The 16856-nt window shown below is 41.6% G+C and overlaps 1 protein-coding gene across 1 annotated transcript in view; it reads right to left on the bottom strand.

The window, feature by feature from the left end:
• The window catches only part of LOC146813317 (putative DBH-like monooxygenase protein 2), a 289399-nt gene that overhangs the window by 232568 nt on the left and 39975 nt on the right, over nt 1–16856 (bottom strand). Inside the window, exons 3-4 of the mRNA XM_085615381.1 lie at nt 11937–12092; nt 4623–4706 (exon numbers count right to left, since the gene is read on the bottom strand). Of these exons, the coding sequence (XP_085471507.1) occupies nt 4623–4706; nt 11937–12092 (240 nt within the window). The remainder of the gene's footprint in view (nt 1–4622; nt 4707–11936; nt 12093–16856) is intronic.

Raw genomic sequence — 16856 nt, 5'->3', positions numbered from 1 at the left:
CCAGTTGTGGATTTTTTCCCTTTCCATTGCTTCTCCCCACTACCGCCATACCGTCTTAGACAGATGGTGGTTACTCTTTCCCCTTGAGAAGAGCCCTCCAGGCCAGGCACTGTGGTCATCAGGTAATTAGAATGATGAACTAAGGACTGGGGATGTTCAGGTGGAATTATCTTAGTGCGCATATTTGTTGGGCTAATTTCAATAGCACTCCTGTCCTCTGGAACCTTAGGAGGGGCGTTAGTCCCCCTTTCAATAGTACCACCATCCATAGCTTGCCCTCCCAGATTACATCGCACTACAGGAACACTTATGGTTTGCAATAATAGACCCAGCTGCTACTCTATACGGACCAACCGGGCTGTAATTGTTTTCAAAGCATCTGACACTATTTTATCAAATTGTTTTGTGTCCATGTCCCTTTCAGGCTGGGGCCTAGTGTTTCCTCCTCCATTACTAGGTCTTCCAGTAAGTCCTGGTGGATTCCGTTTTGATCTCTTAACCCTTCGCCCTTTGCACAATGATCAGTCACAACTATGTCCATACGCTTCCTTTTACCGCCAAGAGTTCTCTCGGCTCCCTGATCCCCGTAAGTGAACTTGTAGCCACACCCTCTATTACTGCTCCTGAAGCACCAGGAGACAAGATGATAACAGTGGAAAGAGTTAATGTAGAACCATGACAGGTACAAGTCCGACACAAGTTCAGTTATTTTAATATTTGCCTGAGAGGGCTTTCGTCTTCTTACAAATTGTGCAAAGAAAATTTAAGAACTGATGCGAGTTGCTTGGAATATGGTCACAAGGAATGTTACACGGTGCATGTTCAGTGGGATTGCCCATAATGTAGCACCTCCTAGGGCAAGATCTAGAAAGATGTACAAACAGACCCAAATGCACTAACTCCACTAATTGCATTAATTGTGGATTACTGGTAAGGCAAATGTTCACTAGTAGATGGATGGCAGCGTCTCTGGCTGTTGCCAAAATAGGAATTCTATGTCTCTGGATAACAGACACATTTGAACATACTCTGTACAGTCTAAATGCCAGATCCACATATTTTGAAAAAGTTGAGGACAACTCCCTATAGTTTACAGTGAGTTTGAGTTTGTATCTCGGATGATCATAGTATATTATGTAAGTTTATGAGAATGTAATATAATTGGTGAATAAAATTAACAATCCAAAAATACGGATGATACAAACATTGAGATACTGATATACTGATAATGTCATTAGTGCATTTAAATTAATCCACCAGGAAAGAAGTATTCAAGACTATTTTGATGAGATTGCAGAGCTTATTTTGTTATTGTTACTTTCACTGTTATTGTACCCAGTTTTTAAAACCTAATACAGAATTATTGTAACAACTATTTATTTGGAATTTTTAAATATATTACATTAGATCGTTAACATTTTTTTAAAGGTTCAATTATTTTAATAAAATGTTTTACATAGTTATTAAAATTTGAAGGAGATATTTAAAGTGTGTCTTTAAAAAAATTCCAAAGGAATCTGTTGCAGCCATGCTCATTGGGGCTTGTTTAATCAAACTAGTTTAAGTTACTAAAACATCTTTAGCAGAAGCTACACAATTTTATTTAAAACTTCTAAAGACACTGGGCCTGATTCACAGCGGTAAGTTAAACTTTTGAGTAAGTTACACTTTGTAGTAAATTTTAAATTTTAGGATTGTAAACTTACTACAAAAGAGTAAGTTACATTTCTCCACTCCCAGAGTAATGCAATTGGCTTAATCGTGTGTGGGTGATGTCCCTCCGTAAATTGCTCTCTTATCGCCCCCAACTTACTCCCATCCCCTTTTGTAGTAAGTCTACGCCTTTCCAAACCACTTCCCTGTGAATACTCTGCAGTCGGCGGGGAGAACTCCACAAATCTAAGTATAGGCAAAACTAACATTTTGGAGTACGTTTTGTAGTACTAACCACAGACAACCTCCCAAGTGCTGCATTCACATCACGACACACCTGAAGGAGCTTCACTGGCTCCCCATAAAAAAACAATCACAATTCAACCTCCTCATCAACACTTTCAAAGCACTTTATTACACTGCAAAGCATACCTCAAAAATTGCATCTGCTTTTGCAAACCTTCCAGACACCGCTGCTCATCCAAAACTCCTACTTGCTCATACCACACAGAGAGAATACCAGATCTGGAGGTCTAGCCTTCCCATACATTACTCCTAAAGAGCCTCCTTCTTACTTCTTGAGTTCCACAAGAAGACCTGGCTTTTTGAGTAGTCTCATTAGACCCTAGATTTGTCTAGATTCACACCAGCCCAGTATACCCTCCAGGGTGATACTGCGCTCTATAAATCTGCATAACATAACCTATCATAACATAGGCGTTAATACACAAATTGAACAGGGGGTACTACTCTGCAATGAGGTGATATTTAGTAGTACATTAAACATTTTAAAGTATGCCTGTTTGCTAAATTTCTTCTATAGTGATCGATGTTCTTATCCTGACTAAGTTAAACTGAACAATAAGTAAGGATGATGCATGTCTATTTTACCCTGGCTACAATGCCCAGGTACATGATAGTCTCATTAGTAAAAATGCATTTGTCTCTTAAAGATTTTAGATACAACAAATCCATTCTGAACAATTACATGTAATATACAGAAATATGGAAGTGGTTTTACAAGAAAAGCCAGCACCTCTGTTAGTTTGCAAATTATAGAGTGCAAAACGTCCTTCGGCATGCTCAATGTCTTCACCGTGCCATCACAGTGTCACTAAGTACATAGAGAAACTCTCCATATACAATAACCATAACAACAAAGACAGAGCACAGCACAAACAAGTATTATGTGACTAACACAAGTCAGTGATCAATTTAATTCCAACCAAAACAATAATTGAAACGATCAATATTCATTAATCTTGATCTCCAATGAAGTTGAGACGTAGGTATAGATGAAGAACAGCCGACACGTGTTTTGTCGTGAGATGACTTTCTAAAGGCTTCAGTCCATAAATTTGTATATGTACACAACCAGCAAGAGCAACCCATTTTTCTCTAGTATGAAGATGTCATAGGGGCAAGGCAATACCAGTGTGCAATCGTTAGTCTCAATGAAAGGTAGAATCAAATAGTTATATGATTGGTAAGCCCGTAATTCGTTAAGGTAGACGAATGGGAGTCTACAAGCCAAGACCTCGCAATAAGTTTAAAGATGTGATCTACGGTGAAGCAAAGTGGGAGCTTATAGGTCACGTCCATGACAAGTAAAGTGAGATAATACTTGTTTGTGCTGTGCTCTGTCTTTGCTGTTACTGAACAATTTTATGCTTGCAAGGAATCAGCCCAAACCTGAAGACTAAGAACAAATTTACTAAGGCTTTTTACAGTTGGACAATTGTACTGTTTGCAATGGCAAAATGGCTCTTTGGTATGTACTAAACACAAATTGCGATTGTATACCATGTTAGCAAATCACAATTTGGGTTGTAACTACATAGCAGATAAGTATTTGGAAGGAACTTGTCTTGGGAGTCCCTTTGAAATGGCAAATTAGAAAGGGATGTGTTCATAGTGAAATGCACTCACAAAATATTAACATGTTTTTCCAAACTTATCACGTTTTCCTTCAAGGAAAATGAGCTGCGTTTAAAAAAAAGATTGCTTTATTTAAAAACAGACTTACACTGGGGTCTGCTGACATCAGCCGGCCACCACCCCTTTGATGGCAGTGAATTATATTCATATTATATTCATGAAGTAGGTCAAACTGCAACCCACTATGATTCCGTATTTTCCAAATCCTCCTATTGGTACTTAGTTCAGTTCACAAAATACCAGACTGGTTTCAAAATACTGGTTACAAATTGCGGCATTCTTTTGTGACCAATGTTAAGAACATCTGGCCATTTCTGCTTAAGTGGAACAAAAAAAACCTCAAGGAAGCAATTCTCTCCCAAACTTAATTTCTTATAGGATTTAGTATCATTTGTAGGTTTCAGGCCACTTCAGCATTCTCTCTGTTGAAGATGTTCACATGGTTTGACAGATGAACTCTACTGCTATATCATTCCACAAAACATATTGTGTATTTACTCAATAGATAGAGTCCTATTTTGACTTTGCAGATGAAGACTGAAGGCTTCTGGCCTTGGCCCACACTCAGGTTTTCATTGGTGTTGGCGGACAAGCAACCGCCTCCTTCACTGAAACTCTACCCACTATGTCTGAACTATGCAGCAGATTTATAGAGATGTAGAGGGGCTCAGCGGCAGTCTAGGTGGCAGTACGGACTCTACCCTCCCTACCCTCTGCCACCAGCAAACACTTTAAGTGGCATTTGGGATGTACTACAAGCACACACTTTGAGATGCATGCCAGTCTGTAAATGGTAATATGTTCAGTATTTGTATAAATGCCTTTCCTAACCCATGAATGATCCACCAGGGCTGTCATTTGACTACCACCATGGTCATGTAATATGACCCCTCTCCCTATGTAAACGTTGATCAGTGTATCTGTCAGCCAGGCATCTCAGCATGTAATGCTTTGACCTAGGTTAGGCTATCCCCGGCCATCTGTGAGACATAAATGCTCCCAATAAAACAACATAAATGATGAAAACTAACCATAAACAGGTGATGTTTTGTATGAACCGCTGGCATCGGAACAAACGTGCAGGCATAGGTTGTGTCTTCTTCAGGGACGGGAAACTGAAAGAACACATTGCAAAATGATTACACAAAGAATTGGCAATCTGACAATAAGTTAAATAAGCACACATTTTCATACTTCAGACAACTTCTCCAAAGCTTATTCCAACCTACATGTCCAGTTATAAGTGATGGGTTTATGCCACAGAATGTGCAGTATCTGGGGTATTCTGACAGGGAATGTTGGTAATCTACAATGCTCACCCAAGATATGAAAACGAGGTACAAAGAGAATGGGAGAGGACAGTGTGGGAGGACACTGGGGGGTAAATGCTACAGAGAGCAGGCAGGGCATATTCCAGGGGTGCATGGGGTTGACTTGAGAATTTGCTGAGGTTGGGCAGGCTTGGAGCTGTAGATGGGGGGGGGGTTCAGTCCAACAGAAGCATTGAGCAGCTCCAAATGGTAGCAAGAACGGTTTTACACTTCAGTAAAGGGTCACTAAAGCTGTATCTTTAATTTATTCTTGCAGGATTCCTACTTCAAGAAACCACACCACAATACATACATGTGTAATTGGTACAAGGAGGTGACAACATGTTTTTTAATATATTTCACATTATTGGTGGAAAGTTTTCAAACACTCCTGGAGGGGATAATGCATTGACTTTACTGAGCCTAATGTCTCTGCACGCTTACATGATTACTGTACAACTGCAAATGAGTAGAGGTGTGCAAACCTTTTTCCTATATTATGGCACTTACTCATATAATCTGGATTATCATTATCATCAAGGGCCAAACACACATGAACATTGGGAGTCTAAGTGCTCCGGGGCTCAGTAAGTCAATCCCTCAAGATAGTTGAGTTTTTAGGAGTCTTCAGAATGTAAAGTCTCTGCAACTCCCCATTTCAATGTATTGAAACTCCGCAGAGATGTTAAGGTTAAGGTTTTAAAACAAGAAGAACTAAGGAAGAACCAATGTCATTGGAAGGGTTTCTACTACAGTAAGCGAACGCCTCAAGCTGTTCTCCTGGAAGGGATGACAGGTCAGACTAGAAAAGAAGTAGGAGATGGAGAAATTACTGATTTTGACCCCAACAACATTGCAGTTTCTCAACTATTATTCTATCATGCCACAGCATTTGTTCCAAATGCACCATTTTAGTCCACTAGACACACCCCAACCAAAATATTGTAGGAAGAAATACTTGTGGAATTCCCAATCAATTCTCTGCTTAAAAACTATGCAAAAAGATAGTTTTCCTGATTTTGAAATACACAGCAAACTTTTTTGCAGGAGTTTTCACAATCATGTATGACTGAGGCTGAAGTAAATGTACACATGTCACATTCAAGTGTGAGCTTCTCTAGTCAAATGCTTATGCATTCTTGCCTATTCCCTCTCCCTGATTTTCTTGCTGGGTCTCCTTGGCTATTTTGCTTCCAGAGACATCTGTTATTGGTTTTGGCGCAATGTTGGGTTCTGCATTTGCATTCTTCATTTACTGTGCTTTTCCTGTTCTTTTTGTTACTTTTTGTTTTCTGTTTTTGTGGTTTTCGACAACTGAAGTGAAGGAGCAAAGATGATTCAGTAATAACGTGGCCTTACTCATCTCAATATAAAAAAATACACGCCAACGATGAGTTCTTGAATCTCCAAATCTATAAACCTCCTCTGATCCCTTTGAAAAACCAACCTCCTTGGCATAAAAGTTTGTACTGGACTTTCAACAAACTCTATGTGAAGACCCCGAACAACACCCTAGGATGCCTTTTAATCAGCAACAAATTTTTATAAAATTTGGCAAGTCTGATGCCCAATTTTAAGGGAATAACAGAAAGGCCTTGACTTATCGACTGAGTCTCTGCCTCTTCTCTCCCCATGACTGTATCCTCCTCAAGATCTATTCTTCTGTGGAATGAATCCACCTCCACGAAAGGCTTGTTGACCATGAAAACCTTTAAAACCTCTTGGGAAGGAGCCTATTGTGATGCCCTGATCTCAGCCAAGGAACCAGCTTCTTGTTCTCCCGGCCAAGACAAAAACATGCTCCTGGAATACCTTTTTGATCTCTTTTTAGGATTTTTGCAAGGAACTAAATGCACCTACATTCTGGAAAGGTCTTTAATAAATGCATCACCAAATAAAAGAAGATTGGCCAAAGGCCCTTCTTCTTTCCTTGCTAACTCCACCAATTTAGGATCAATTTTCAACCGTATACCTTTCCTTCTCTCAATAGATTAAGCCGGATTGGTATTATCCAAAAGACATATAGCTCTCTGAATCCATTGACGAAGTTTGTCCACATCCGCATTTTTCTAATACATATAAGCTTCCTCAGCCATATGTCAGTTAAAGGTCCCACAACATCCAATAGCCTATCTTGGCAAGACCTCAGACCCCATTACAGGCCCTTCCTTGGATCCTGTCCCCCTTTAGCAATAAAAGTTATTATCTTTGAGTCCACTTCTGGATTCACAACCACCTTCTTATCAACAGAGGGTCTAGGGCGTTCAGACCACAATATGACGCGCACCTCTTTAGGTATTTCTCTTCTAATCCAATATTCAATATATTGCGCCACATGATTGGAGAGGGACCATTTAGGTGATAAAGGGTGTTTCATCAATAGAAGGCCAAACATACTCAGACCAAAAGGGTCCAAGATAGAACCATGGACTATGGCAACATCCTATATTTGGTAGCCAACAAGGAGGTGGTTTGTGAGCTGCAGGTCGTCCAGAATTCCGCTGCCAGACTACTTTGCCAATTACCTATAAAGGCCTCCATCTCAGGATCCCTCCGTGACCTTCATTGGCTAAGGGTGGAAAAACGCACTACATTTAAAGCCCTATGCTATACGCATAGGATTAAATCAGGTGCAGCGCCACAGTATCTCAGTGCTTTGGTACATCCGTACCTTGCCACACGCTATCTTCGATGATCTTTGATGATCTTCGATGATCTGATGATCTTCGATGATCTGAGAAGAGGATCTTTGATCCTCTTCTCAGGCTAAGTTTCAAGTCCCCCGGTTCAAACAAGTACGTATGGGTGGTCGGTCCTTTGCCTGCTTAGCACCTTCACTGTGGAATTCTCTCCCCTTACAACTCCGGCATGAAACTATCTACTTCAAATTCCGCAAAGATCTTAAAACATGGTTATTTAACCAATAGGGCAGCTCTGTCTTCTTGTGTGTGTCTGATGGCGCCAGGAAACCTCCGGGTGGCTGTGCGCCTTAGAAATGTAATAACAATAATAATAACCATCATCCTTTTTTTACTTTCCTTCCTTAGGTAAACACCCTTCTGAGGAGACCTCACCCTCCGTGTCTAATTCCGAAGAACAACTGAGTTCCACCTCTGCACTTCCTGAGGATCCATTGCAAATTACCACCTTGTGCTTACGCCCCATATTTCTTTTACCAATTTCAATTTCCGGGCCTTCATTCTGACCATCATTGATGCCCTCAGCATCACCCATATGTCTGTCCTTACAACAAACGTGTTCTACCATGGTAGACTTCTTTCTCTTTGCCAAACCATCTCTGGTTGACACATGCTTCCTTTTTCGCATAGCTTTTCTTGCTGATCTTTAGGCTACTTCAATCTCAAAAGCCGACCAAAATTGCTCCTCATCAGGAGTAGATGATTTATGAGCAAGCAGCTCAAGTTTTTTCTCCATTCTTAGAGAAACCTCTGTAGTATTTTTTTCCAATATCCTTGTTTATTTTATCTTCCAGAGAACTCTCAATTTAACCCTCTGCCTGTTCCATTTTACGTATCAAAACAGATCAAATTAATTGAAGTAAAGAAATCTAATTCCACTTCAAAATCTAAATTTCTCACGCACTACACTCAAAATTTTGAATAAGATAGATCGAAGACCTTCCCAAAAATCAACTAACACAAAATTCCGAAAGCTCATATCTAAACCAGCCTCTGTTCTACGGCTCCACTCTGAGAGAAAAAACTATGGTCCTGTCAGCCCGTGCGTTCTCACAAAGAGACTCGCTACAGGAGGCAGGAGGATCCAAATAACGTCACCAATAAAACTTCAAACAAAGCAAGCAAGCAGCAGTATAGATTTTCAGGACAGAGCTCACGCGCACCTCATCAGTACATTCTATGAAGTGCACTTCCGTCGCAGAGTCTCTGCACAAGCTGAAGACTCCTCGCGCACCGGACACAAATGAAAGACCATCACTATTACAACACACTGCGAGCAACCAACTGCACAGATTAACGGTTTCGCTCACGATGCCCTAAGGTAGGCCACAATTTGACACACATCTTTAAAACCGTACATCCTAATAGACAGTGCTTAATTTGGGCCGGAGCTTTCCGGTGCTGAGCACCGGCACTTAATTGGTTTCCAGTGCTCGGCACCGGCAGCTAATTGTTAAGACCACACTTAGGGCAGTCTGCCACAAGGTGGCGCTGCTCATGTAATTTAGAGATTAGCAGTATAACAGTGTTTAGGAAAACAGTATACATAATTACTAATACCTGCCTCCCCAGCCATTCCTTTAGCTTTGGGGACCTGGAATAATCTGAACTGTCGCATTCACATGCGAGAGAGATGGTCAGTAGATTTTTTGGCAGAGATGGCTGGGGCGATAGGTGGTGCAAGCTGCAGTGGCCTCCATGTCAGAGCCCTGGCACTTCATATTTTACAAATTAAGCACTGCTAATAGAAAAGCAACGAATCCGACAACTAAATTCAAAGAAAGTAAAAACGATCAATCAAAATAAGATTCAAGTGTACTGAAAACACATTTTTCAATATTTGAATGAAACACATATGACTGCTAAACAAGCTGAGCACCAGACTTACAATCGTACTCGACATTCTTAAAACAATTAACCAAACACACACAGAACAGAAATAAATGTCATGAAAAGCACAGTACTTAACTGAATGAGCAACAGTAATAAAAAAAAGGAAGATGACTAGTTGCTGGGGTGTTTTAATCTATTTGGAATGTTTTAAAAGTTCAAAATTCTTGATTCTAGAAGCTTTAAAATTTGCTGCTGTGTGGTCGCAATAAAGGACATTTTTGCATACTATTAGCCTTTGGGTCTTGACACAAAATATGGAATTCTTAATTTATAACCTTCTCTGAATGGCTTCTTTTTTGTAAACATGCTTTTGACTTGTAAAATTAAATTTTATTGATACTTTTCTCTTGTTAACTTTGTACTGTTAACTTTTTTTGATTTTTTTTTTAACTGCAGCTTCATTTCATGTTTTTCTAGTGATGTGGTACTAACAACTGGGGGTGAGGGGACATTAAGAGAGTGACTGCATACATGGGAGTGGCCTGGAAGCACCAGACTGCTGTGAAAGGTGTCTGTAAAACAATGCCTTTGTGTAGGTATCCTTTGACCATGTCGCCCAGCCCTTTCCGTAACTTCCAACCAATCATTCAATCAGGATTTGTAGAGCCTGGCTGCTTCACCCCTGAGGGTCTTGAGGTGCTGTCAGATCATACTGTCTGTTCCCCTATTGATGGAATATCCAGGTCTTGAGGTCCTTCCTGAATTGCTGGAGTAGTTGTGAGGCTCTGAGGTGCAAGGGGAGGACTTTCTAAGTCTTGGCTGCCAGTTGAAGGAAGGAGGGGCCTCCACTGTTTGTCCGGCGGATGCAACGGGTGGCAGCTAGGGAGAGGGACTGACAACAACCCTGGAGACTTTCCACACCACGTCAACTCAGGACACTGACTAGCAATCAAATTGGAGCATGGATTAAAACATAATTTCACCATTTTGATATAAAAGCTGGATCATCATTACAGTAGCTGGACCAGGAAAAGGAAAGCCAGGAAGCAACACAGCTAACAGTAGAGTAGGCCTTTCCAACGGTCAAGGTGGCTATTTTGAACATAAATCTATAGGAGCTTCAGCATTTGTGGTATATATTTTCTTTCTTTTTCATTGTTTATTCCGTTTCAGTTTTATTTCTATTGACTCAGATTACCTGTGGACCCCTTTGTGCATAGCATGACAGCTGTGTTGACTGAAGGTAACAGCAGGTCTTTTGTTTAACCAATGACAATGATTTATAGAGCTATATATGTCTTTCTTTCACTTTGTGCCTTCTGGCCTGTGGCTATGTCCAACCAATGTTTAATATTTCTCATTGGAAAGGCTGCAATGCCACATGTAAATTCTCAGCAAACAAATAAAAACATTGTGTACATAACTCTCCAACCCTGGGATCTGTTGAAACCGAAACCTACATGACATATTAGAGGCATTATTTTGAGGGACCTTTATGGACGAGGTGGAGTCATTCATACAATCTCCCTCCTGAAGGTGTTTAGTAGATGTGGGAGTCAGTCATTCATCTGTTCCACCTCTCAGAGTATTTTATGCATACTACAGTCAGTCACCCTTTCACTACAGAGTCAGCCACACTTATACTACAGAGTCAGCCACACTTTCAATACAGACTCAGCCACACTTTCACTACATAGTCAGTCACACTTTCACAACAGACTCAGCCACACTATTACTACAGACTCAGCCATGCTTTCACTACACAGTCAGTCACAAATTCACTACAAACTCAGCTACAGTTTCAATACAGACTCAGCCACACTTTCACTACAGACTCAGCCACACTTTCAATACCGATTCAGCCAAACCGTTACTACAGACTCAGTCACACTTTCACTACAGAGACTGCCACACTTTCACAACAGTGGTAGCCACACTTTCAATACAGAGTCGACCACACTTTCACTACAGACTCCGTCACACTTTTACTACAGAATCAGTCACACTTTCACCACAGAGTCTGACACACTTTCACAACAGTGCCAGCCACACTTTCAATCCAGACTCAGCCACACTTTCACTACAGAATCAGCCACACTTTTACTGCAGACTCAGTCACACTTTCACTACACAGTCAGTCACAATTTCACTACAGACTCTGCCACACTTTCACTACACAGTCAGTCACAATTTCTCTACAGAATCAATCACACTTTCACTACAGACTTAGTCACACTTTCACTCTTGCTAAGGAATGCAAAGAAGCGCTATGCACTGCTTCACGTTACTTTCACGTTATTTCCAGCACTAAACAAGTTTAGCACTGGAAAGTAAATCCACCAAAAATATATTGCGCTGATTTGCATCACTTTTATGATGCAAACACGGAATAAAATCTGAGTAAATCTCCCCCTTATTATTTATGGTATCCTGACACCAGCAGAATAACTTTTCAAGAGAGGGTTATAGTGAATGCAGACATCTGCACAACAAATATACTTACATCATTTAATTTGATGTCATGAGTGTAATATATTTTGGGCATGACAATAGGATGAACAATTTCCACCAAACAAATAGACTTTACAAATCGACGTTCTTCATCGTATTGTTGGGTGTCATCTAATCCATATGCAGACGACACGCGCAGCGTGTCATTCTAGAAGACAAAATAAATAAGTTATTTGCTAAGTCATTTGTATAATAGTGAACTGAACTATCACTTGAAATAACTTAAGGTGCATATTACTACATTTAGCTTCTCATAATTGTACCAAACAATATGCTAATATTTTCTCCTACATATTAAAGAGTGATGGCAGCACTAACAATCCTGGATCTCCATGCAACTTTTCAATCACAGTCACAAATGAACATTATATTCATAACTTTGAAACATGCATATTTGCAGGCACTAGGGGGTGTGATGGGATGTTGTGTTCCTTTAACGTGACTTATAGACAGAACACAAGCACTCTGCAGGAAGCTCCATGCACTATGGCACACAGTTATAGGCAGTGGCGGCTGGCAGCCTCTGAAAGTGGTGGGGCAAGCAGAGTGCGCTACCACTTCCCAAAAAAGCAAAGTAAAGTACCCCATCCCTCCAAAAGCCTATAATTAAACACCCAGTCCCAAAACCCCAAAATAAAACTCTCCCTTCCTCCAAAAGCCTATAATAAAACAACCCCTTCCACCACCCAAAATAACACTAACATTTTAAGTAAATAAAATTATATAAACAGTAGTTACCGACTGCCACATGTCGTCCACCTCAGTGAACTGCACCCTGCTGTGGAGCTCCCCTAATCAATCCTGAGACCTCTCTCATGCTGTTGAAAGAAGCACCAGGATTGGATGGAGTGGGTTGGTCAAACGCTCCTTCAGGCTTTGGATGCCTACACTTGCTCTCTACCCAGCTGTCTATGACAGGTGAGTGAAGAGCTGCAAAGTGTGCATGTCAGGCTGTCCGTCGCAAGGTGGCCATCCAAACTGACATGCAGACTTTGGAGCATCTGGCTAGCGCTCCAATCCTCTTGGCTGCCAATCGTCAGCTGAAGATATGGCCCTTTCTTGGCTCGGAAATTGCATTTGGTGCACATATTGGAAAGAAATAATGCCAATTAAATCATTTATTTCATAAATCCAGCAGCACAGCCCTAGAAGCCACTCAGTGCTATGCAGCAGCTCTTACCTGGTACGCGGGTTCAGGGGTAGAGCATCTCCTACCTCCCTGTACTATCGCTGGCAGTCTACCTCGCCGCCTCCCGCTCAACCGAGGCCGCTGTTGAGGAGGACTACAGCCCCCAGGATCCACTCTGTGAACCGCCCACATCCGGCGGAAACCACGCCCGGAGGCGCTACTTCAACTGACGCTCCCCCCGCGTCGCGGGACGCGCGCGGGTGGCGCCGGGCTGAGCCCGGGCAGAGCGCGGGCCGTCTGTGGCCGTCAGGGGCAGACAGAGGCAGGGCTGGGCCACCCCCCTTTGCGGGCCACTATTGTAAAAAATTCCGTGGGTGCCGTACAACGAGTGTGGCATACGACTACGTGACCCCTGCGAATACAGTTTGGACAACCAAGTTCTTCGCCTTCAATAAAGGTTAGTGTGCGCATTTATTCATCATGGGGAAACTATCCGCAAACTCTTCCGGTTTGGGCCCCAGAAGCTCTCCCATTATCACGTCGGCCCTTGAAAGCATGTTAGAAGATGCTTTTTTGCTGGTTACGTCGGAAATTGAGGACACTGAAAGGAGATTATCATTGGGTCAAATTACACTGCCCCCATTCACGTCCCGCGATGTTGTTAATGTTGATCCTTTGACTCCTGTGCCGCTAACACCTAACATAATAGTCGCTAACCCCACCCATCACAAAATTTCATCTGGAGTCATACAGGCTAATAAGCCTGCTATCCCCATTATTGAAATAGTTGACTCACAGCAGGAAATGGAAGCCGCCCCTATTATTGCTAAACCAGCCCCAATTTCCAAGACCACTGGGGGAAAAAGGAAGAGTGGCAATACAAAAGCACCTATTGCCAAAAGGAAATAACCCCCTCGCAATAATAAAACTCAACCAACCCCCCAGAGTTTGTGGTCACGCGGGAAATCTACAGCAAATGCGGGACTGGCCAATGTAAGCACACACTCACAGGGCCCAACCAATAGCACTGACGTCCTAACGACCATCACAGCAGATACTAACTCCTTGTGCACACAAACTGAGCCAACACTTGCAAATAGTATGCTGGGACGGTCAACTGAGAACTTAATCGACACTATTGTGGATTCTACTTTTAAACAATTGAAAAGTTTAATGGACAAACAATTTAATCTTATTTTTAAACGTCTGGATAGAATGGAGAGTCTAGTAAAGAAAGAAGACGCAAAAAGGAAAGGAACCTTTATTATCGATCAATGCAGGGGGGAACGGCTATTGAAAGACATGGAGGCTACCAACAGGGTGACTCAAGGAGGAAGTGACAAACGCACTTTAACTACCGTAGACAATATATGTGCTAAATGTGATGGCAGTGGGGCGCGCTTGCCCAGTAACCCTGTAATAAGCAATTTGGTTAGCACACCACTCTTGCCATCAGCGCCTGTGATCATCAATCCTTCCCGTCTCCCTCTACACCCAATAGCAGCCCCCCCTGAGATAGTACCCCCCAACCTAACTACACTTACCAATCACGAGTCAATTACTTCTACCCGGCCTATAAAATATGCCACTGCGGTACTTAATCTGCCGCCAGAGGCATGTCCTTACGTTTTAATCTTATCCGGAGTACCACCTCTAAAAGAGAATCAAAGTGAGTCTTGGGACCAACTCAAGAATAAGTGCATTGATTAGGCTATGTAAGTTTAAGGGGATGGGCATGGAGTCTGCTTATGCAATTTTGATGGTGAGACGGGTGGGATGGGTTGGTTCCCGGACAAAAAATATCGTGGGCGACTGTATAGTCATAAATTTCAGGTACCCTCCCCTGGTAAAAAGTATTTTAAAATGTAATATTATCCACCCTAATATTGTAACGGCCATAACTGCCTTACCACTGGGCTTCTTCTACAGACCACCTCAAAGTAATCATCACCTTATTTCTCTGACTTATCCCGTACATAATCGGTTCGATGTTCTGACCGACTTGGAGGGCCAGGATTGACTCCCGCGCAAACTTTTAAATACTGCAATACAGCCTCGGGAGGCATCAATAGCTAATCAGGTTATGTCTAAACCTAGTCCTACCGAGAATCCCCAAACAGCCTGTTTGGTAGAGCGTATTACCTCAAGTACTTCCAACTGTGTACATACGTCCTCTGCCCAACACCTAAAAATATTAAGTTGGAACATCGCTGGCCTAAAATCAAAAATGAACATAGTAGAGTGGACTAAAATGGTCAGCAGTTTTGATGTTCTAATGTTTCAGGAGACTTGGAGTACCAGTAGTTTGTTACTTGAGGGTTTTGTTTGCCTTAATAGTACCGCCCCTAGCCCTGAAGCTGGTCGACCTAGCGGGGGCTTATCCACATGGATAAAGATTACTGCAGGATGCAGCATTAAACCCTTGGGGACAAACGACAGTCATCTTCAGGCCACAATATACTCAAACGGGATTACGTTATGTTTCATAAATTTTTATAATAACGATTTTAAATCACTGCCCAACAAGAATTTCATCATTTTATTTGATTTTATTGATGATATGCTAGAGGGTAATAAGTTTGGGAAACTGGATGGTATCTGTTTAGGGGGAGACTTTAATGCACATTTGTATAATAGAATGCAGAACACCATAGTCTCATCCCCCCGATAATTCCTTGTAAAAGAGGGGAAGAACTGTTTAATTATCTATCCTCTAGGGACCTAATCAATGTTATGGCAAAAGCTGGTGGACCACCCGATATTGATCAGTTGCCCACCTATATAGGTCGTGGCTGCTCTTCTACCATCGATTATGTTTTTATATCATCAGCCCTTGAGAATTGTCTTGTCAAGGCCGAGGTCTTATCAACTTGTTATAGTGACCACAACCCAATTTTGTCAACCATCAAATTTGTTAATAAATTCACTAAAAGGAAAGAAATTGGGGCAAGGGATTTGGTCGCATCCACCGATAAACGCAGAGTAATTTGGAAAGGCATCAATAATAAAATCTTACTCGAGCGAATTATAATATCTCATCCTCTAATTGTGGAAACATGTTTGTCCAGTGATTGCCAAGACACAGAGATTGTTGAGGCTTTTGTCGGGCTATGTATTGCCATTAAGCAGGAAATTTCCAAACCCATTAGGCAACATAACAAGAGCAATAGATGGTTTGATGGGGTTTGCTCACGGGCCAACCGGGACCTTCGTAAGGCACTTGCCGAAAAACCCCGGAACACGACATTGGTTAAAGCCTTAAGAAGAAGCTACAAAAAAGCAATTAAATCACGCACTGATGAGATTTTAAAGGAGAGGTGGGATTTACTTGCACGTACTGCCGTACTTAAAGATGTGACTGGGTTCTGGGGCGAAGTAAAAGCTCTGAGGTCCATGGGATCCAACTTAACCCCCATTAATTGTAACATACCAACTAAGTTATGGGAGGAGCATTTTGCAAAAATATATACAGCCCCAGTAAAAACTACAGATCCCTCTTGTACAGATACCAAGGTTGTTATTTCCATCTCTGAAGTGGAAGGTGCTATTAATCAAAGCGCAGGGAATAAAGCCCCTGGCCCTGACGGATTATCAATTGATTTAATTAAATCCGAACCAGATTTTTGGTCCCCTTTGTTGTGTAATGTTTTTAACAATTTGTCCAACACTAAAACCCCAGATACCTGGTCAAGTAGTGTTATCGTACCCATTTTTAAAAAGGACGACAGATCAAATCCCAGCTGTTACCGCCCTATATCTCTAATAGATAATACATTGAAGATT

Source organism: Triturus cristatus, chromosome 7, assembly GCF_964204655.1.
Source record: "Triturus cristatus chromosome 7, aTriCri1.1, whole genome shotgun sequence".
NCBI lineage: Eukaryota > Metazoa > Chordata > Amphibia > Caudata > Salamandridae > Triturus > Triturus cristatus.
This window is presented reverse-complemented; position numbering and strand designations above follow the sequence as displayed.